Here is a 23360-nt window from a genome sequence, read left to right as displayed (position 1 = left end):
CCAGGCCAGTCAGAGGTCCCCATCTGTACCCAAGTCTGGACAGCCTGACTCTGATCTGAAAATTGATCATCTGGAAAGGCCAGAATGAAGTTTGTGGAAGGTAAAGCAAAAAAACCTGAGGCGTGAAACTGATTTGGAAAGAGAAAGGAAGACACAAAAGATACAAAATCATTGTTCTGTAAAACGCAGACCAACTTACCTTCCGCATAATGCAGTGAGATGGCACTGGATTTCATAGTGATCCCTCGGACCTGTTCATCTTCTCTGCTGTCCATGTACCTCAACTGTAAAAATGCAGCCTTAATGTTAAAACAGACTGATGTGGATTTTTGTTTTAAATATTTAAATTTTTAGGCTTATTATTGCCATGAAGCTGTTCATTAGGTCCCACTATTATTACCTTTTAAACCTCTGCAGCATTTTTCTTGCCTGCTGCTGCTAAGTCGCTTCAGTCGTGTCCGACTCTGTGCGACCCCAGAGACGGCAGCCCACCAGGCTCCCCCGTCCCTGGGATTCTCCAGGCAAGAACACTGGAGTGGGTTGCCATTTCCTTCTCCAATGCATGAAAGTGAAAAGTGAAAGTGAAGTCGCTCAGTCATGTCCAACCCTCAGCGACCCCATGGACTGCAGCCTACCAGGCTCCTCCGCTCATGGGATTCTCCAGGCAAGAGTACTGGAGTCGGGTGCCATTGGCCTGCTCCTTTTCTTGCCTAGTATCATGTATTTCTTTCTCCTTTCCTTTTTCCTTGATCAGTTTTTAGATGTTTATCAGTTGTAATGCAAGATAATCACACAATGTCTACATTGCTAGTAGTTCTTTTTAAATTAATAGACTTTCTTTTTAGACCAGTTCTAAGTTTCTAGAAGAACTGGAAAGTAAAGAGGTTCCTAAGCACTTCTACACACAGTTCCCTCCCTGTTATTTACATCTTACATTGTGTGCAGTGTGGTACACGTCACAATCAGTGAACCAATATCAATACGTTACTATCAATTAAGGTCTATAGTTTACATCAGGATTCACTCTTTAAATGTAAAATGACATGCCCATCATTACTGTATCATATTTGTTAGCTGTATGAATCTTTTGAAGAACAAACTTGGCTTCTTTGATCTTTTCTACTTCATTAATTTATGCTTTATTATTTCATCTACTTACAGTAGAGTTATTATACTTATTCTAACTTCTCAAGTAGGAAAAATAGAAGCACTTTATTACTTTATTCCACCCAGTTTTTTAAGCCTCCTCTAGACAGTATCTTGGGCCAATTTCCTGGGACCTGACCTGCCTCAAAGCCCCCATTCTTCCTTTAGCATCTCAGGTCTACTTTTCAAATTCAACTTTGCTTCTCCATCTCCTCTTCTCTGTATTACCAATCACTGGATAAATCCTTCTGCCTATATCTTAAATTCACTAGAGGAAGGAATATCTTTATTTTTCTACTACAAATAAATCATTCCAAGTCCTTTCAATTCACAGCTAGAAACAAAGGTCTCTTTCATTTCATTTCCTAAAACACGACCCTCATACTTCAGAAGCCTTTTTTTGATACTCAGGTACTTCAAGATTGTCATAATGATACATTTTTTTGTACCAGCACATTTTCCTTCCTCAGTAATTGCTAGGCAAATGTTCCACTCAAATCAAGTGCAACCCACAAATTAGCCTTTATCCATTTTATCCACACTATTTCCTGCTATGAAGCATCTATTCCACCTGTGAAATCTTCCACAATCATGCCAGGTTATCATCTGACTTGCTGCAAAAATTCATTCTTGCACTTATAAAATATTAATATAAACTAATATAAAAGCAATATAGAAATAATTTTTTCTCAACAATCTATTTTATCTTGCTAAATGGACTGCCAGTCTCTTAGATGCATGAACTATGCTCTATACTTTTGGGGTCTTTATGAACACAACAAATCCTTTATTGCATTGTAGATTTGCTAATACTTACGGAAATGCAAGTATATATCAAATGTAATACCATACCTTGCCTGCTAGGCGGCTGGAGATGATTCCATTGCTAGATATAAGACAGTCAGCCAGAGTAGTTTTTCCTGTTAAAGTAACAATATTAATTTAAATAGACTTCTTTTCTTAAAGGGGGAGGTAGGTAGATTGCATCTACATATTTAACATTTAACCATAAGAACTGCTTTACCAAGTATTTCCTATTTACCTACAATAAGTGAAAGAAGACACAATGAGCGTTTTAACTAGACTTCTGAACAGCGCACTATCTGGAAGGGCAAAGATTCTAGCATTCCACAGTGCTATAATCTGTATCTCTAACTCTGCGGATCAACCTCACTTTAAAAGCTGTCCAATAACTTTTTTTTCTTGGGGCATACTTTACACAGGGGCTTCCCTGGTGGTTTAGTGGTAAAGACTCTGCCTGCCAGTGCAGGAGATGTGAGTTCAATCGCTAGGGGGTGGGGAAGATCCTCTGGAGAAGGAAATGGCGATCCACTTCAGTATTACTGCCTGGAGAATCCCAAGAACAGAGGATCCTGGCGGGCTACAGTCCAGGGGTTGCAGAGTCAGATACGACTGAGCAACTAAACAACAACAACCCTTATCCTAGTGCCTCGCTGGCAGGAAGGGGTCTTCAAAATACAGCACAGCCTATCTCTTCGCTTTTATCTCCTCCTCCCTCACTTTCAGGATGGTGTATAGGTTTTATTTCACACTCCCACCTCTTACCACTTTGCTGTGACTGGGTGAACAAAAAGCAGTTTGAAATCAGGAGGCGATACTGTGGCATGAAAGCAATGTTTGTCGGGAGCTAAGCATCATGGATCAGCCCACCTTGCCCTCTTGTGTCCCAGACTCTGGTCACATACATTTCTTTCTCCCCTTCTGATACTATTCCCACTTGAAATGAGTGTCCCCATCTGCCATCCTGAATCACTCTTCAGGGTTCATCTCTAATACTAATTATGCTATAAAGCCTTTTCTTAACCCATTCCTAGCTTCCTGACTCTCCAGCTCTTTCAACCCTTATCATCTACATTTTGCATGTCTCACTTTGTGTTGCCTCAACCCCCAAATCACCTCTACAGCTGAGGGGGTGCCCTGTTCATAAATTTCTACCATCTGACATAGAGGGCAAAGAACCCTGAACTTAGAACACAGGTTCTGAGAATATTATGTTAAGACTACAGACTTGTTATATTAGAAAGCCATTTCAAAAATACTTGATAGTTTAACAAAAACTCAACTTCTCATTTAAAAACCAACACTGTATACTATCTAGAAGAACACCAATCCCTAGTTGGCTGTGTTCTACCACATCAAACTTTTAAAAGAAATAAGACTTGCAATTTAGCGGCACTCCAATGACACGTGTGGAGACACACCCCCTTAATTACTGAAACGGAGCTATTTAGAAAGGCCTCTTACCATGGTCTACGTGAGCCAAAACGCAGATATTCCGAATGTTAGCAGTGTTTTTCTGGAGCTGAATCATCTTATCCAAACTGTTGAGCACCATGGTCACTTATTTCCTGTGACTTAACAATTAAAGACGTATTACAAATGACTAAAGATCGGGACGATAAAAAAGGGGTTTTAATACTGGAAACTGACAAGATTTCTCAAGTTCCTTCAAGTAAAAACCCTTATTAAAGGCAGATACCCAACCAGACCCAAGTCCAATTTGAGCACTTCAGCAACTACTGTACTAGGACTGTGGATTTTACTCATCCTTCCGGATCTGCGATGAATCACAGAGCTCCTTAGGGCTGGGTGCCCAGTCACACCAGGAACTCTGCCCTATACTCTGTACTGGGGTGAATTTCTCCAGGTAAGTGATGACGTATCGCAAGGGTCGTAAGCAGGAGAGGAGATGCTGATATCTCTCCTTCCGCTCCTCGATCTTTTCCCAAGTCCCTCCTCCTATCACTCCCGCTTGCTTTCAGTGGAGGGGAAAGATTCTGCTTGATGACTGCTACGGAGACCGAATAAAGTTTTGGGTCACGTGCTTATTTGCTGAGCAGGTGCAATGAACGTCTTTCATTTCTTCCCACATTGGGGAAAAGAAAAAAAAAATAAACCCTCATCTCCACCTTCCCTTCTTCATCACTTCCTTCTTCTTTGAGGACTCCGGGTCCACACTGAAAAGCAGTCGGGAGCGAGCGGACACTTACGCTCGGACTGCAGCCGCTCCCAGCCCGGGTTCGCCCCCGGCCCCGCTCCGCCGCCGCGGCGCCCCGGGTCCCCCCACCGCCTGGAGCTGCCAAAGGAGGACGCCCAGCGCCCTGCGGGCCCGCACTCACCGGCTCCCGCCGCCCAACCAGCCCCGCTCGGACCCCGGCGCCGAACACACCACGCACGTCGCAGGCGCCCACAGCTAGGTATCTCCCGAAGGCCAGCGCGCCGGGGGCAGGGCTAGCGACGCACGACCTTTGACCCGCACGCGTTTCTGTTGCCGCCGGAAACCGGCGCCGCGTCCGTCTCCTGGGCTCCTGCGGTTGCCTTGACTACGGAGGGCGCGGTGGAACGGCGGAAGCTGAGAGTTTGCAGGAGCCGAGGAGCCGGGAGCATGAGGACCTGGTGTCTGTGTCAGATTTGTACTTGCGGGTAAGGAACGGCTGGCGTGGCGGCTTCCGGGCTCGGAAGTGAGCTAGAGCCGCGGGGGCGGGGACGAAGCCCTCAGAGTGGTCCCCCCGCGGAGGTGCGGGGACCCGGGCGCAGCGACATCCCCACTTATTCCCGGGTCCCCGAATGCTGGCCGCCAGCTATCTCGAGTTAAGCAGTTCTGCTTTGTGGGCTCCTGGCACTTTCCAGGTGGCGCTAGTGATAAAGAACCCGCCTGCCAATGCAGGAGACCCAGGAGACGAGGTTCCATCCCTAGTTTGTGAAGATCCCCTGGAGGAGGGCACAGCAACTTACTCTAGTGTTCTTGGCTGGAGAATCCCATGGACAGAGGAACCTGGCGGGCTACGGTCCATAGGGTCGCAAACGCGATTAAAACGACTTTGCACGCACGCATGCATTTGTGGGCTCCCATCCAGGGGCGCAAACTCCAATGCCACCCAGCGGGGGGATTTATATGCCTGTGCATCAGCGGCCGGAGGTCAGGCTGCTAAGTGGGGGAGATCTGATTCGACTGGGAGAGTGTATGCCCCACACTATTTTAAAAATTAATAAAAGGAAACAGAATAGAACGGTGTGCAAGTCGATGAGTTTTCGACACGTGTTACGCTTTCTTTTATCCCTTGCTTTCTTTTTTTCCCCACCCCTGCCTGACCGATATTTTCTTTCCCAAGCCCATCCAGCCTGCGCTCCTTTGGAATCTGACTTCCTGAAACCTAGAATTGGTCAGTGAGTCCTGCCTGACAACCTCCCATCACCTAAGAAATAGTCTTCTCCTCCTCAACTTCCCTGTTGACCCAGGGATTAGATCACTGTTTGCTCAATGAATATTATGTCAGCCTTGTGGTATTGTAATCTCCTCCAAAGGAAAGACACTTAGAATGTTGATAAAGCAGTTTTCCCCTTAGTTTCATGGTAAACGTTTATAATTAATAATCCAGTGTGGATTAAAAGATAAATTGACATTTGAGGACTTGATTCATATTTGAAAACCCTGATGTGCACAAAAATTAATTATTTCTAATCTTTCATTTCTATCCAACCCAAGTCCCTTTCCCGTCCAGCTGTCAGGAATTTTCAGTCTTCATGATGTTGGAGGATCCCTTTTCTTCAGGCAGTTAAATGATCCAGGGAACTGAGGCATTAACCAGGGAACTGAGGCATTGCCAAAGCAAGAGGAATCTTCTCTGGGCTTTAAACATTGATAATGCTTCCCACTGACATGTCTCTTGCTGAAGTTCTAAGAATCCCCTCAGCAGTGGTGCCACCCCAACTTGCAAGTGTATGTTTGTGGTACAAGAATCTTGGCAAAGCCGGGAGCCGCTATTGAAGGGTTCACCTGACCAACTCTTGAGATCTGGCCACCACCTGCAACTGTGATAGAGTGGGGCAATGATCCCTGCTCTTCTAAGAGAACAAACTCATTGATGTTTCAATACACTGCCTCTGTCTATCAGGATTAAGATTGTTGGGCCCCTTTGGGAAATTTAGACCTGTGTCTGTTACTTTTTCATCTTGGTATTTTAATCTTTTTTTTTCCTATTATGTAACTAAAAATTTCCAAATGTCTATTTCTTTATCAGTCAAAACTGCCATCTATTATATTTTCCTCTGCAGTGTGCACATGCAGTTGCTCATGTGAGTTAAACTGTGATGAGTTTTTAATGTTTGCATAGGCGACATCATTGTCCATGTGGAACCACAAGGATTTATGAAAATTCTGGCGGGTCTTGTGCCACAACTGAATATTTGGAAAAATATCCTACATATGGCAGTGTTCTTCCACCTCAGAGTCTGAAGCCCAAGGAAGAATTTCGAGCATATCGTGACAAGATGGAAGGAATAACAACATTTAAGTAAATATCAAGAAACAATTTGCTTTACTTATTTTTTCACCACTCTCCTGGTTTTAATAAAGTTTTCCTTAAACTATTTAGTTGATTTAAGTTGAACCAATCTAGAAAGCAAGAAACTGGTTGAGTCACAACTTGAGAAAACCAGAAAGATGAGAACTAAGCTAAAATGACAAAAATGAGAATGTAGAAGGGAAATATAAAAAGTTCTGTTGATTTCTTTTTTAACCTAAAATATCTGTGTTTGTCTGCTTTCCAATGTGACCAGAATGCAATAACTTCCTAAGGGTTATGTTTGTATCTACTCCAGCTTTTGCATCTCTGATCTGTTTTCTAACTTTAGGTGACCAAGATGACCTCTTTCTTTTTTTAATTTTATTTTTCACTGAAGTATAGTTGATTTGTAATGTTGTCCCAATCTCTGCTGTGCAGCAAAGTGACTCGGTTATACACTTACAAACATTGCTTTTTTAACATTCTCTTCCATCACAGGATATTGAATATAGTCCCTGTGCTATATAGTAGGAGCTTGTTGTTTATCCATCCAATAGATTAATATAATAGATTACAATCTGCTAATCCGAAACTCCCAGTTTTTCCCTCCCCCACGCCCTTGGCAACCACCAGTCTGTACTCTGTGAGTCTGTTTTTGCTTTATAGATAGGTTCATTTTTGCCATATTTTAGATTCCACATACAAGTTATATGGTACTTGTCTTTTTCTTTCTGACTTACTTCACTTACTTATGATAATCTTTAGTTGCACTCATGTTGCTGCAAATGACATTATTTCTTTCCTTTTTATGGCTGAGTAGCATTTCATTGTATATATATGTACCACAAGGTTTTTATCCATTCATCTGTCACTGGACATTTGTTTCCATGTCTTGGCTATTGTGAACAGTGCTGCTGTGAACATAGGGATGGTGCATATATCTTTTTGAATTATAGTTTTGTTGGATATATGCCTGGGAGTGGGACTGCTGAATAATATGGTAGTTCTATTTTTAGTTTTTTGAGGAACCTCCATACTATTTTCCACAGTGGCTGTACCAACTAACATTCCTACTAACAGTAGAGGAGAGTTCCCTTTTCTCCACATCCTCTCCAGCATTTGTTATTTACAGACTTTTTAATGATGACCATTCTGACTAATGTGAAGTGGTACCTCGTTGTAGTTTTGATTTGAGTTTCTCCAATAATTAGTGATGTTGAGCAAGATGACCTTTTTAAAATGCATATCCAATCTTATCACCTCCCTGCTAAAACTGCTCTTGTATTTTCCCATTATATTTAATATAGGATCAAATCCCTTCGTTGCTTAGTCCCCACTTTCTTCTCTGATTTATTTTCACTGTAATGCCCTTTGCACTCTTCTGGTTATATCCCATAGGACATTTTTCATTTCTTGAATGTACTAAATTTCCCTTGTCACATAGCCTTCCAAGATACTATTTTACCTGCCTGAAATTCTTCCTGCATCTTACCCTAGTTTATATTGGTTCAACCTATGGATCTCAACTCAATTATTACTCTGAAAAGCCTTCTCTGACACTCAGTTTTTGGTGAGGTAAAAGTCCCCTATATAAGTTCTCAAAGTATCTGCCTGTTATTTATCATTAGATTAGTCTCAGTGAAAGCAGGAACTGTGTGTCTTCTTATCTCAGCATTCTGTTTCCAGAAACCTATTACATGCCTACTAGCTCATAGTAGGTGCTCAATATTTATTCAGTGTGTGAAAGACAGAAAAGTTCTTTTAAGCCTCAACTTTTCACTTGGCTCAGCACTTTTGATCTCTTTGTATCTCTGTAAATTCAATTATTTTCTTTATTCTGTTGATGTGCACACTATATTCAAGGCACAATCTAAGGCATTAAAAAATATCAATAAACATAGGTTCTTGCTTTCAAGGAACTCGTACATCAGATTTCTATAATTTAGAGTTTTTAAAATGCTCTCGAACAATGTTAACTTTTAGTATTATCCATTTTCATTTCAAAGAAAGATCATTTTACTTACATAGCAAACTTTTAGTCCAATACTTTTACCTTTTAACATTTCAGGCAGCTCTTGTGGTTCCCTCTGTAGGTGTGTGGCTCTTCCAGAAATGTGAAGATATTCCATAGTCCTCAGACTTTTGTGTGATTTGGAATCATCAAGAAAGGTTATAGTTATAGGTTCCAGACCACCACCTAAAACAGTCAGTAGTTAATGGAGTGGATTCCAGGAATATGCATTTTTAACCAGCAACACTGGTGATTCTGTTGCTACAGACTCAATGCAGTGGGCAGGTCCTGGACTGTCCACTGGCTCTGATGTGGAATGGAAAGAAGGGCTTCCCCACCACCGTTTATAGTCTTGTGACTATAAACGGCCCCCAAGCAAAAATCAGACAAGCAAAATAATCCCAGATCATAGTCAATGAGATGAAGGAACTAAGCAGCTGGTTGAGATAGAGCCAAGGGGAAAGGTTGCTCCTTTTTTCTCCACCTCTACTCCTTTCTTCCTTGATGCCTTAGTGATTCATAATGGAGATTTGAAATAAAGTTCACAATATTCATATTTGTTGAATAAAGATTTTGCATTTAACCAACTCTAAAAAATGAAGAAAGTTTAACCTGCCACATGTTTCTTTAAAAAAGTCAATTGCTTTTCAGTTCTGGGTTTTCTCCATTGCCTTGTTCAAGTAGCCTTAATAGTAAAAATAAAATAAAACTAAATACAGATTCAAATATACCAACAAAACAAAACCTTCCATTTCTTAAATCATCTTTCCACTTAGTAAAACACTAGATCTTTTCTTTGTATTTTGGGAATTAGCAGTATAGTGACTCAGATGGTAAAGAATCCGCCTGCAGGAGGCTTGGGTTCGATCCCCTGGGTCGGGAAGATTCCCTGGAGAAGGAAATGGCAACCCAATCCAGTATTTTTGCCTGGGAAATCCCATGGACAGAGGAGCCTGACGGGCTGCAGTCCATGGGTTGCATAAAAGTTGGGCACAACTTAGCAACTAAGAACAGAAGTAATTCCAAGGACCACATTCAAAGGATTTGGAACTCTTGCTTGACTCCCTCATGTTGACGATGTTGACTAGGCAGCAGATAGCAGCTGATTCATCTGCACAATTAAAAACTAATGTGTCATTCTGTTCTATACTTTACTGTAGGAAGAGACTGTAAAGAGCAGATGTCTAGACTTGTACAGGACTTTTGGTCCTTTGGAGAATTACAGTTGAAGCACAATCAATGACTGCCAGAGTTGGCAGGAAGGCTGCTCTGAAAGTCTGAGTCCAGACATGTCCAGTGTTTTAGGATATATCAGATGAGTAAGAGTGCATTTACTCTTCCCTACGTCTCCATAGAAAGTTGCTTTGGGTTTGGAGGTAAACTTTCTAAAATGTAACTAGTCTAACGAGAAATTAAGACTTCTAAGATTTCTCTGTCCTCTCCCTGATTCTTCCACTTCCTGCTTGCATTTTAGCCTGTTCCTCTCTAGCTTGTATTTGGAAAGAGCAAAGAACAATTCAGGTATCTGGAGAAGCAGAGGTATGTGATGTCCTCTGTTGTTCATCCTCTAAATAGTATTTCTCAAGCCTTTGTTAAGTGTCAGGTGCTATGCTTGGTGCCTGGGATACAGTGATGAGCGGGAACAGTCCTGATCTCTGTGCTTAGAGACACTGCAGTCTAGTGGAGGTGGCAATCAACATTCAGAATGAGTATAAAATTGCACCAGTGATCAAATCTAGGAAGGGTAGGCACCAGGTAACTTGAGAGCCAGAATAAGAGGCTTGACTTTATCAGGGAAATGAGAAGAATGATTTAAAATCTGAAGGCTGTAAAGCACTTAACTGGATTAAGAATGTAAGAAAGTGCTTTCCAGGCAAAGAGCAGCATGAAGCAGGAAGGAGAAGGCCAGCAGGGGCAGAGGAAGCATGAGGTGAATTGAAGCTACTGGAAGGGGCCATGCTGTTTCTTCTATAGCCTTAGAGCAGTAAGAAGCCACTGAGGGTTTCCTTTGGGTGGGTGGGTGGGTGTGTTGCAGGGGGTATGAAAAGATTGGAGAGTGAACTAGTGAGTGAGTTTAGGAAGCTACTGAACTGATGTGGATGAGCTATTACAAAAGCTTAGAATATCAGGGTGGTGGATGAGACAGAGAAAAGCAGTTAGATTTAGGAAAGATTTAGGAGAAAAAGCTGATAGGAGGTGGTGATAAACTAAATTTAAGAGGGAGGTGAGACATGAAGGGGCTTCCCAGGTGGCGCCAATGATAAAGGAACCTGCCTGCCATTGCAGGAGATATACAAGACAATGGATTCAGTCCCGTGAGGCATGAAGGGTCAGTCTAGGTTCCTGACTGTGCAGCTGAGGAAGTGGTGGTGCCATTCACTAAAACAAGGAACAAGCAAAAGGGGCCAGATTTGTTGGGGAGAAATATTTTGATTAGGGGTATAGTACGTTTTGAGGTGCCGTTGACTATCCGAGAGGCCTTGTGAAAACTGGTCTGGATCTAAGAGAAGTGGTCTAAGCAGAGATGTAAGTTTGAGAGGCATTTACATCTAGTTAGTGATGGCAGCTGTGCTCAGGAGGGAACATGGGATGAGCAGAGCAGAGTGTGCAGACCCAAGTGCGGAGGAACTCTAGCACTTCATGCCTGAGTCTAGGAGGGGGAAGCGACATAGGAGACTGAGAAGAAATAATGAGGAAGACAGGGAGAAAGAGATTTCCATAAATAGAATGGTCAATAATGAAAGCTACTACTGGAGAGCTCTGGTAAGATGAGGACTAAGGTCCACACCTTGAAACTATACTAGAGAGGGCTGTGCAGTGGATTGACAGGGGTGAATTAACAAGTCTAAGAAAGTTACATTGTGAACAGAGAAGGGATTCAGTGAGTTTTGTTTTGGGGAGGTTATGACCGCATACAGAGAATACTGATTAGTTAAAAAATGGTTTGAATAAATCATAAAAGAAGTGACCACAGCCAAAAGAAAAGAAATGCCAATAGAAGTGTCAATAGAAAGTCAATGCCAAAGAAACGAAAGCAATTTGGAAGACTTTTAGTAATAGTAGTAGTAATCAAAATAATCACTTTATGTGTACAGAACAGTCATGTGTATGCTGTACATGCATATATGTGCCAGTCCTTAAAACAACCCTGGATGACGCAGATGACATTATGGTTCTATTCTATAAGTAAGGAAACTGGAGCAGACAGGTGAAGTTATCCAATATAATACATGTGGCGGTCTTAACAGTCCAAGTCTGTGGTCTTCTCCAATTCAACAGACCGCCTCAGTGTCTGCAATAATATAATGTTTATCAAATGCCCAGGGTGGCCAGGGTACCCTATTACCCCCATCCCTGGCAAGCACTGCTGGGGGATCAGAAGATGAGTAAGACTTATATGCTGTGAATATGATTGATGTCTAAAGGCCAGAGTCAGATGTACATGACTCCTTTAACTGATTATTTAATGATGAGCAGGAAGACAGCATGACTCAACAAAAAGACAGCACACCCAAACAGTTCATTAGAGTCTTTAATAGGATGAATAAGGGTTTTGACAAAGTAGACCCAGGGGATAGAGTTAAAATTTTTTCAGATTCATTTAAACCTTTAACCTGTGACTTTCTTCCAGATTAGACCAAAAATTCAATTGTTGGAAGATTTTATTTTATTTCTGTAAGATCCAATTAACCAATGATCTACTGTAAAGATGTTTGGAAAACTGGAATTTTTTTTAATATTTATTTTTCTTAAGATATTTAGTCACTGGGTAGGACATAAAGGAATTCAATAATCTCTTTCAAGTAGTTTACCAACCATCACCCTTTTAATATCTTCTAGACTTTTCTAGTGAAAGTCTTGAAAACTTTAATACTGAATTGAAAGAGTTAAAAACAAAAGAACCTGGGAGGCTATGTTTCAAACTTATATATTTCAGGTCAGATTATCGTCCTTATGAAATAGACAAACAGCCTCGCCATGCACCAGAAGAATATAAACCAAAACAGGGGGTGATGGATCTTGGCACCACCTACAAACGGGATTTTAATTCTTACAAAGTGCATCCTGTGGTGATAGTTCGGCCTCTGGAGAGACAACAAGTTAAAAAAGGAAAGCTGGACACTGTCCCAACCTATAAAGGTAACTTGCCATTTCCAAAATTAAAGAGCCAAAAAACAAAAACTTAACCTTCAGCTTTGACATCCAACATGAAATCGCAATTCTGACAGATTGCCAAACTTAAATCTCCAAGGCTTAGGAGAAAACTTCTCTTTTGTCAAAATAATATTGTATAGTGAGGAAAAAAGACCATTTGCTTGGTTGAGAGTTAAGAGACCTGGGTTCCTGTCCAAATTCAGCCACTTAGTTTTCTTTATCTCAACCCATGAAAACAAAAGACACTGCTGAAAAACATTATGTCCTATTTGTCACATTATGCCCTTTGAGTTGGCACTTCTCCTTTCCTCCCAGTATGACACTACGGAGCCTACTGCAGCCTTTGAGAAAGTCAGATAAATAGCAACCCTCTTTACCATTCAAGTTCCAAACCAACCAAAACAGTTAGCAGGGAGAGAACCAAAATACTGCCTTTTACACTAATAAAGGCTGGGATAAAGGATGATACTTACCTCTGTTAGCAGATGGTCCCTGATACTGAACTTCAGAATAAAACAGGCGTGTTCACCCAGTCAGACAATGTTGGATCTTCACAGGCCACCTGCTCCTCTAGGCCCTCCAGCATGGAATACCTTCTGCCTGCTGGCAACCAACTGCAGGGAGGAAGGGGCTGGACGATGTGTGACCAGTTTCTTTCCAAAAGTCAGTCTGGTCTTACAACACTGTTGCTTTGAGCAGTTCTTTATTTTCCAACAATAGGCTAATTGGTTAGTTCATACTATTTCTATATTTTTTGTTAATAATGTAATAGCATATTTAGGCTTACAATCTTTTCACTCATATGTAATATAACTGAATGGCTATGTCCTATGAAAACTTTCTATAAAAGTGATGCCATCCACAATAACAGTAATGATTTATATTTTAAATAGATAATAACTGAATACACACTTATTCTTTAAACATCACTCTTAGCAGTTTAATGGGTAAGTAAAGTGTATGTTCCCTGGAAAAGGAAATGACAACCCACTCCAGTATTCTTGCCTGGGAAATCCCATGGACAGAGGAGCCTGGTGGGCTACAGTCCATGGGGTCACAAAAGAATCACCCTTTTTAAGACTGAGTGACTAAACAACACAGTATATGGAATTAGTATATTATGATCTATAAGTCAGCTCAGTAGGGAGATCAGGAATAATGTTCTTTGTTTTGTTTTGTTTTTTTAAGCTGTGAGCATATAAGATACCATACAAGGAACACATTTTTAAGACAACACCTATAGTGAACATATCAGGGCTTCCCTGATAGCTCAGTTGGTACAGAATCTGCCTGCAATGCAGGAGACCCAAGTTCGATTCCTGGGTCAGGAAGATCTGCTGGAGAAGGGATAGGCTACCCACTCCAGTATTCTTGGGCTTCCCTTGTCCTTCAGCTGGTAAAGAATCAATCTGCAATGTGGGAGACCTGTTTTGGAATGATCCCCTAGAGAAGAGAAAGGCCACTCACTCCAGTATTCTGGCCTACAGAACTCCATGGACTGTAGGGTTGCAAAGAGTCAGACATGACTGAGTAAATTTCACAAAGATTTTCACATACAGTGAACAAATATATTTTTATAATCTAATATAGCATGTAGTAATTGCTAAGATACATATTAATTGGTATGCATAGGAGATAATGTATTACATAGTAATTTGACATAAAACTGGTGAAATGTTTGTACTGGGTCTTTTAAACAACCATAGTAAGATTGTCTTCTTTTTTTTCCTCTGTAAAGTTTACTTAAAATACAATAATACTGATAATCCTTGATGCCTTCTATTTACATGTAACATACACACACGTGCACACACACTCACACATCCAATACTAGTTCTGGCTTCTCATTACCTGGGCTTCCTATAGATTCATGTACTTCTACTCCCATAACCCAATGTTGAGGATTCCTGGGTTCCTTCTGGCCTCCTCTCTCCTGATCTTTCCTAGTGAGGAAAAGTTATCCTTGTATTTCAGGGTTGGGGGCATGAGACAAGAAAATCTATGGGCCAAGGGGACATGTTACCATCCTGTGTAATGACCACACTACAGGCTCTGTAGATCCCTCCATAAGGACAGATCTGTAGCTGACGAGGAATCAGAATGGGAAGAGCCTCTCACTATAACCTAAAGTTAGAGAATAGAGGGCAGATGGAAATGGAATGTGATTAAAAACAAAAAACTATAGGATAGTGAGAAGGGCGTCATCTAGATTCTGGAGATGTGGCTCTATGGAACTGGTGACTCTTAGACAGAAGTATATCTGCCCCAGCAGCCTTGATTAGAAACTTATTCAGACTAAAGTGTACATAAAGAAAATAGGTCTATTCGATTTGATAAATACTTTTTAGGGATTACTCTTCTCTGTGCCAGGCACTACAAGGAATAGAGATCTGAATGGAGCAGGGTTGTTGACATTTAGAAACTTTATAGTTGAGGGAAAAAGAAAGCAATATAGCATGAAAAATTAAATAGTCATACAAGAAATAAATGAAATATCACAAGGAGGGGGAATGATTCACTAGAAAATTTATGAAACAACTAGTGCTTCAAAAATTTAGACTGAACAAGTGATATCTATCACTGCAGGCTAGTCTGAGAATGCATCAGAGACTAGTAAGTATTGATGTATGGAAAGAGAAGGGACATCCTAAAAGCTGGGGTGAGATGAGCAAAAAGTCATAAAGCCAGAAAAATAAAAGGGTATTCAGTGAACACGGTGTGAACCAGGGAATTTCAGGATCTGAGTGATTGGTGTCTAATTCCAAAAACATAGGTTATGATTGTGGTGTTTTGGTTGTCAGACTGAGAAGCTTAATATTTTTCTAGTAGCCACTAAAATTTTTTGAGTTCTGCTACCAGATAGGATATAGTAGATGGCAGAAAGCCATAACCTCCACTGAAACAGCTAAAAACACACATAAATTTTTAAAAATCTTTTTTTAAATAGAAGCAAAGAATTAAATTTACAGAAATGGAGGAGCCCTTCCTAGATGAGCTGAGGTGGCCAACTGTTCACTCCTCTGGAAGCATCTGTCAAGTCTAGGCAAGGCTGAAGATTGGGGTGGCATAAGCAGGGGACTCTTCTAGGGGGAAGGGAAATCAGTGGAGAACCTCACACATAGGCAGGTATGACAGATTAGAATCTATAAGTACCCCAGATGCAGGGCTGGTTTCCCTTGTGGGGTGTTTGCTAAGTGTTGAGGGGGCATGGTGGGCTAGAAGACTAGGCTAGAAAGAGCTCACAGAAATGTCCCACAGTCTCCCTTGGGAACAGGTGCTTGGAAGACAAAGCCCCGCTAGAATGAAGGCAAAACTACAAACACATCACAGGTCTTGTCCGAAGAAATTTGTAGTTAGAGGAAGACTGTGTCTAAGTAAAGATGTCACTGAGTGCCAGTCTCACTCAGTTCCTGAGTGGATCACGGTGGTCTGCCCCACATCCTATCTGCCCAACAGAAGAAAGAGGAAGCTGTCTTCTGTTGAAAGTAACACTGATTTTAGTTTCTATGATTTGCTTATGCATAACGTCCAGCATATAATAAAACCTTATAAGACCTATGAAGAATCAGGAAGTATTTGAAGAGATAATGATCAAAGAATTTCCAAATTTGGTGAAGGAATTCAGGCCACAGATTCAAGCAGCTTATCAAACTGCAAAATAAACACAAAGCCATGACTGGCAACTGTCATCAAACTTCTGAAAACCAAGTAAACATAACTTCTTAGAGGTAGTAAGAGCAAAACTACACATTATCTACAGAAGAAAAGTTGGAAACATACTTAACTTCACCAGAAACTATAGAAGCCTGAAGACAATGAATGACATCTTTAATGTTAAAAGGAAAAAAAAACTGAGAATTTCAAACCCAGTGAATCTTAGAATTTTATATGTAGTGAAATCCTTCAAAATAATGTAAAATAAAGAGGTTTTTCAGTTCAGTTCAGTTGGTCAGTCATGTCTGACTCTTTGCAACCCCATGAATCACAGCACGCCAGGCCTCCCTGCCCATCACCAACTCCCGGAGTTCACTCAGACTCACGACCATTGAGTCAGTGATGCCATCCAGCCACCTCATCCTCTGTTGTCCCGTTCTCCTCCTGCCTCCAATCCCTCCCAGCATCAGAGTCTTTTCCAATGAGTCAACTCTTCGCATGAGGTGGCAGGGAAGGAAAAAAAAAGGAGAAAATTTGTTAGTAGCAGATACATACTACAAAAGTAATTAAAGGAAGTTCTTCAGGTTGAAGGAAAATGATTCCAGAGAGAAGCATGAAGAGCAGCAATCAATGAGTCTGTAAAGAGAAAAACAGTAGAGAAAATTGATGAAATGAACTGCTGATTCTGTTAAAAGATAACAAAGTTGAATAACCCTAACCACAATGACCAAGGAGAAAAATAAGAAGAGAAGACACTAACTACAAATATCAAGAATGAAATAAGGATCTTGCTGTAAACCCTATAGAACCTTATTTTACAATATTTTTTCTTCTATTTCCTTATTCTTATTTTCGATGATTTCATCAGGTTGCTACTCATTGCATGATTGCCTCAGATGGAAAAACTTATAATTTAGATAGTAAAATAAACAGGATTTGAAAATGACTTGAAACAGAAGGGAGTGAGGGAGAGAAAATTAACTGGATGAAATCTTTACATGAGATGGCAAATTCAAAAGTGTTTTATTACTGTTGTGTTATTTAGGGAAAATGAGTCTGAGCAAGATGGTGAACTCAGCTGGGGCAAACTAAGTTTCAATTTACCTCTTGGACATTTGAATAGAGATTGTCTAGGAGGAAGATAGATATGTTGGTTTGGATTTCAAGGGAAGTCTGGAGTAGGGATTCAAGTTTGGGAGTCATCAACTTACAGGTAGGATTAAAACTGTGGGACAAGTTTGATGATGTGTAGATTGAGAAAGAAAGGATGGAGCCCCCTGGCTTTATGAAAATTGGTCCCACATTCTTGGTGCCATAAGACAACACAGAGAACAGCGCCCCAGCTACCAAGAGAAAGAAACTGCATATGCCGCTGAGGACTTTGGTCCTCAAAGAGGAACCCAGAACAGCTCACTGTGTAAGGATGGAGTTGGAGCTCTGCATCCGGCTGTTCATGATGAGCAAACACATGCAAACACCTCATGCACTTAAAGCTGTTTAGAAGAAAGCAAACTTCCCATCTAAACTGAATGGCCCTCATCTAACACGTGCAGTACTGTAGTTGCCAAATGACCAGATGCATTGTTAGATGTAGACGGCATTATGTTTGATTTTCTTCCATAAGTATCATAAGATACTAAGAACCAATGATATTAATAAAGACCATGATGTTTTAAAGGTATTGCTAGAGTGTTACTAATAAATATTATAGGAAAACAATAAATCTCCAGACATATGAGCATAGGGATATTTAAAAGAGGCGAAACAATTTTCTGCAGATCTCTGGAATTAATACATTGCTATCAAACCTCGTCTCTCTAAATTTTTGCTTCCTTTTCGAAAACCAAACTTTTTTGGTAAGGAAGAATATTATTCTCTTCTATTTAGTTTCTCTCATGAAATTAACATCTTTTTTTGTAGACATTTTGGCAACAAAGGGTCTCCTTGTATGTTTATATTGAACCATAGACCTTCCATTAACATCCTCTGGTTTCCTTTTGGTTACTGAAAAATAGTGCTATAATTTTATACTTGTAGCAAACAACAGAGATTCCTTCATGGTGACTCAAGAAAAAGCGAGTTTGTGGTAAAGCTTCATGTGACATGGAATTGGAAAACTATTGCGTGCAGAGGAAGCTTGAAGGAGAACTACCCCTTGCCCAGCCCACCACTGCCATGAGCTAGCTGGCTTTTCTCACAGCATCCTCACTCCCCTGGACACATCTTCTCTGATCGCCCTCCAAGGTCTCGCCTTCTCTGCCTATGTATCATGTCAGTGTTTCCCCATGAGTCTGTTGCAAAGTCTTCAGCCCACCACAGCTCTCCAATTCTGCTCCATGGCACCTTTCACATTCTTCTCCCACATGCATCTGAATTTGTTTTCAAATGTAAGTTCACAAGACCAAGAATGTGCATGACCCAGATCATCTTTTCTTACCAGGTCTCTACTATCCGAAAGATTGCCTGCTCTTAGGTTATTCACTCTCATTCAAATATCAGTAGCTTGAAGGTGGTGGTTAAAAACGTGGCTATTTTGGCAGAAATGCCTGTGTCTGAGAAGTTTTTCTCTTCAAAAGAAGTATCCACAGAAGAAGCATTTGAACTTTTGCCTTTCCAATAAACACTGCATGGCCTTTAGCCTAGACTCTAATTCTTTATTATGTATATCTTCTGTCTCTTATAAATTATTTTTTGGTTTTAGAGATACATATTTTGGGGTGAAGTCAATTCCATAGTATTTCTCAGCTTTCTCCCTTTCTCATCTAGAAACAGAAAGCCTAAATAAACCTCAGTTGAAATATAAGCACTTCAGTTTTCCATCCATGGTCTAGGTGAGCTGCAAGAAGAAGAATTAAGGTATTTAACACGAAATCCCAGGTTCAGCCCTGATGTTCATTTCTAAATTCCATACTTAGTCTCCCATACTTTAGAGAGCATTCAGTCCGGGCCCCTCACCTCCAGATCGAAGCCAGTGCTCCTCCTAGAATAGTACAAGTTACCCTGGACCCTGTATATTTGCTCAGGGAGTCCTGTAGGCTTCCAGGGGTACAGTGGAGCTGAAGTTTTCTCTACTTTGAGGAGTCCCCCCAAAGTAAGGGGTAATATCCACATCACTCTTGCCCACACAGCAGGGCCCTTGGTTTTATGTTAATCCCTAGCTTTTATGCTTCACTTCAGCATATTATAACAAAAATCCCAACCAGTTCCTGGGAACACAACTCTAATCTCCTAAATTCTGTCTTCACCCAAAACACAACCTTTTCAGTTTTCAAAAACAACCAACAGTCAGGCTCAGATGTTCCATTCCCATGTTATATTAGAAGAATCTGAAAGTGGAAAGTTGTGTGTATTAAAGTGGGGAGATAGGAAGAGGAAAGTAGATGTGAAGGAAAAAAGGAATAAATCTGAGGGGAGATCAGTGGAACTTCCTACTTAATTGGTGTTGCAATACCTAAAGGAAATGCAAGGAAGGCAATGAGAGAAGTCAGGCACGATTTTTAGAAGGTGGTGGTGTTCTTCAGTATTTAAAAATGCTCTCTCTCTCTCTCTCTCTTAAATTTTCAAGATGATTATAGAGCTTGGGACATTCAGAAAAGTGAACTCTACAAGCCACAACAAACTTACTATCCCCCTACTGTGAGATTTGGAAATTCAACAACATTTCAGGATGACTATGTCCCTCGGGAGATAAAGCCCAGACAAAGCTGTAAACCCAGCCCCGCGGTCGAACGCTCTACCATCCCCTTTAGTGGTAACACAAGTCATCGCCTTGATTATGTGCCTCATCTACCCGAATTCAAGTTGGCCAGGCCAAAAGACAGCTACAAGCCACCCGACCAGCCCTTGGAGGATCTCACAACTCACCGATGTGACTTTCAGGGTCTCGTCGGTGAAACGGCAAAGATCTGCAGACCTGCACACACCAGAGTGGCCCAGGACGCTCCATTCGAAGGAAGCACCGAGTTCCGGGACAGTTTTCAAGAGTGGGCACTCCCAGCACCGCAAGTACAGAAAGCGCCGGAGTACGTCCCTCCCGCAGGCACCATGCAGCTGGAGAGCACCACCCACCTCGACTATGTCCCGCATCAGGCCACGCGTGTGCTTCCTATCAGGCCTGCTTCTCGTAGGAGAAATCATAACTTTCCTTTCCAAGGAAAGAGCACCACGAAGCAAGATTTCCCAGCATGGGAAAGCTGCCGTCAGGGACTAATTAAGCAGGAGCCGCAGATCCCCAGCCCATCCGGAAAATTCGATGGCCTGAGCACTTTCAGGTCTCACTACGTGTCCCATGAACTAATTCCCACCAAGAGCTGCAAACCTGCGGATGCTCCCTTGAAGAGGTCGCTTCCGTTTGATGACGTCACCACGTACTCTCTGGAGTATATGCCCAAGAAACTGGAGACCTGCCCGGCTAGCTACCCTTCCCCTCCTGGCTACCTGTTTGAAACTACAAATTCCCGAGGTCATAAATTCTTCCGCAAGATCCCTCCCGCGGTGAAGGCCTTCTAATTCTCAAATCACGTTTAAAAGGAAGCGGACTCACCGCATGTTGGCTTCTCAAGGACAAAATCAATTTTCTATAGTAGAAAGAAAAAATTTTTTAAGTGAAAACTAATCATTTTTAAAATTTTTAAACAAGAAATTTAGAAAATCTGTCAGAGGAAATCAGGATTTTAAAATCCATTTCGAATTAATATTTTAACCAAGATTGTTATTTAGTATGTGTTTCTGAGACTTAAATTATGTACATTCCCATCAGAACTATTTTTAATCGCAACATACTGTTTGGTAACTTGTTTCAGTCTATTATAATTTATACTTGTGTTTATACTTATGTCAAGTATATGGTTATTCACATAGGTATTATCATTCTTCAAGTGACTTAGGACTTTTCTAGAGCACCACGGAAAATAAACACGGATTCTTCTTTCAAGACAACAGTATTTTTCTCCTTAGACTTCAAGGCATCTACGAGGTGTTCCCTGAGTCAGGTTTTCATTGGTGGCTGTTAAGATGGCTGCACTGCTCCTCCCAGGGTTCAGGTTAGTGAGAGGTACCCTCAGGGGGAAATCTAAGCCTGCGTGGGTTGGAAATCGAAGCACCCGAGTTCACAGTTCCAATGATGTTAATTTCTATTTGTGTTACCCTAGGCAAGTGACTCTTGTCTTTGAGTCTCAGTGTCTTCATTTGTAAAAGAATGTCTGCTCTGTCTACCTCACAGAAACTTTGCTCTGAGCATCAGGTCCTGTGATGCCTTGAAATCCACAAAGAGTACAAACCAAGAATCAGGGGTTGTTCATAAGTCACCTAATCTCTTTTTGTACCTGTTCCTCCATTTTCGTATTAGGAGAATTCCCTACTCAATACTCCCTTTCTGGCCTGTAGCAAGGATTGTAGAATAACCTAACCTGCTTCGAGCTGATGAGGAGTATGATTTCTGAGAGAAGTCTTGCCCTCTACAGCTTCACAAGCACCCTAGAAATTGTTACAGAGAATGGAGAGTGTGGGTAGGGGAATAATGTGGTTTGAATGACACTATTTCCAAAAAGGAAAAAGCATTTGCAGAAGTTTAGAGTATGACCAGCAGCTCTGAAGAAAATGTTCAGGGCAACCGCAGGCAGTTATGCACCCAGTTGCCACTCCCAGAATCAGTGCAGAAGAACCAGGCTCAGTATGAGCACAGTTCTGCCCTCTTTTCCCTCCAGTGTGAAGAGCAATTCCAAGAAGGGAGGGAGGGAAGGAATGGGGGCAGCAAGTGAAGTGGACAGAACAGACTGTGTATATAAATGCTGAACATTCCCTAATGAATGAAACTCTCTCCCCCAGCCCCAGCCACGCCATGCTGCACGTGGGATCTTAGTTCCCAGACCAGGGTTCGAACCCGTGCCCCCTGCATCAGAAGTGTGGTGTTCCAGCCACTGGATCGGCAGGGGAGTCCCATGAAATAAATTCTTATTGGGTGTTTTTTGGGGTAATATGATTTATTTTATCTTAAAAGTTTAGTCTTGTAGTTTTAGAATTATTTCAAAATGTATATCCATAACTGAGAATAAGTCCATCAACATTTGGTTAAAGTATTTTTCATTATGTGGCAGTAATTTGTTTTTATTTACTTTTGTATTTATTAGGGGAAATTATGTTGAATTATATGTATCTAGTAATAAAGTATCACTAAATGAATTTTCATGAAATCATTTCTGCAACCAATTTTCTCTGGAAGAGACCTTGTTAAGAAAGTATTTTCTAGGTAAAAGTATACATAATTCACACACACACAGTCACACAACATTTTAAAAGCACTGGAAACCAGTAATATTATTTAACCATCTGCCAGATTTCGAATGAGTTTCCACTAAGCCAAACTTGGATGAATCTGATGAAGAATGGGGGACATTTGGAGACAAAAAGGAGTAGGAAATTTCACCCCTACCCCATCCCGTCTCTACCCTGTGTCCCTGCATATCCTTGTTGTGGAAAATAAGACCACAGAATTAGAAAGAAAGGCTCTGTCGTTCATAAGACCTGGAGGGACAACAACGCCAAGAGTGAACGCTAATGTGCACCGTGGACTTTGGGTGATTATGCTGTGTCAAGGTCTAGCCGCCACTGTGACATCCACACCCTCGGCACAGGCTACTAAAGGTAGGGAGCTGTGCAAGTGTGGGAGCACAGGGTAACTCTCTGTTCTTTCCACTCAATTTTGTTGTGAACCTAAAACTGTTCTAAAACAATAAAATGATTAAAGAAAAAAACCAAAAACTAGGCGGCAGGAAGAATGGAGGGGGGTGTTCAGCAGTCAGAGGCTGGGGATCCCCATTCCCCAGCCCCTTAAAACATCTGATATATAGACTTTTGTACAAACTACCCAAGGCCCTCTCTGGGGCTTCCCTGTGGTTCAGTTGGTAAAGAATCCTCCTGCCAATGCAGGAGACACAAGAGATGCAGGTTCGATCCCTGGGTCAGGAAGATCCCCTGGAGGAGGAAACAGCAACCCTCTCTAGAATTGTTGCCGGGGAAATCCCATGGACAGAGCCAGGTGGGCTACAGTCCATGGGATTGTAAAGAGTCAGACACGACTGAGCGACTGA

The 23360-nt window shown here is 41.4% G+C and overlaps 2 protein-coding genes across 5 annotated transcripts in view; one reads left to right on the top strand and one right to left on the bottom strand.

Moving 5' to 3' along the window:
- The window catches only part of EFL1 (elongation factor like GTPase 1), a 111713-nt gene extending 107107 nt beyond the window's left edge, over window positions 1-4606 (bottom strand). The window contains exons 1-4 of one of the 3 annotated variants that reach the window (XM_069558970.1): window positions 4287-4606; window positions 3412-3521; window positions 1999-2066; window positions 200-284 (exon numbers count right to left, since the gene is read on the bottom strand). In XM_069558970.1, coding sequence (XP_069415071.1) covers window positions 200-284; window positions 1999-2066; window positions 3412-3502 — 244 coding nt within the window. In that variant the 5' untranslated portion in view covers window positions 3503-3521; window positions 4287-4606. The remainder of the gene's footprint in view (window positions 1-199; window positions 285-1998; window positions 2067-3411; window positions 3522-4286) is intronic. The other 2 variants (XM_069558972.1, XM_069558971.1) reach the window with 2 other exon arrangements.
- Window positions 4417-22479, top strand: SAXO2 (stabilizer of axonemal microtubules 2). Of its 2 annotated transcripts, none has more exons than XM_069558974.1 (4): window positions 4417-4590; window positions 6282-6461; window positions 12401-12603; window positions 19838-22479. In XM_069558974.1, exons 1-4 carry the CDS (start codon window positions 4553-4555, stop codon window positions 20779-20781), a joined length of 1365 nt encoding a protein of 454 aa, XP_069415075.1. In that variant the 5' UTR covers window positions 4417-4552; the 3' UTR covers window positions 20782-22479. The 2 variants fall into 2 exon arrangements, with proteins under 2 accessions (XP_069415075.1, XP_069415076.1); XM_069558975.1 differs by having other exon boundaries at window positions 4489-4590; window positions 5654-6461; window positions 19838-22458.
- The last annotated feature ends 881 nt before the right edge of the window (window positions 22480-23360 follow it).

Source organism: Ovis canadensis, chromosome 18 (assembly GCF_042477335.2).
Source record: "Ovis canadensis isolate MfBH-ARS-UI-01 breed Bighorn chromosome 18, ARS-UI_OviCan_v2, whole genome shotgun sequence".
Classification (NCBI taxonomy): domain Eukaryota; kingdom Metazoa; phylum Chordata; class Mammalia; order Artiodactyla; family Bovidae; genus Ovis; species Ovis canadensis.
Note: the sequence above shows the minus strand (reverse complement) of the source record. Positions and strands in the feature narration are given on the sequence as shown.

Bases quoted from the DNA above. Each gene is read 5' to 3' on its own strand.
- SAXO2 (XM_069558974.1), top strand. From the start codon at position 4,553: ATGAGGACCTGGTGTCTGTGTCAGATTTGTACTTGCGG. The intron at 4,591-6,281 runs GTAAGGAACGGC...ATGTTTGCATAG, and splicing joins TGTCAGATTTGTACTTGCGG to GCGACATCATTGTCCATGTG. The intron at 12,604-19,837 runs GTAACTTGCCAT...TAAATTTTCAAG, and splicing joins CACTGTCCCAACCTATAAAG to ATGATTATAGAGCTTGGGAC.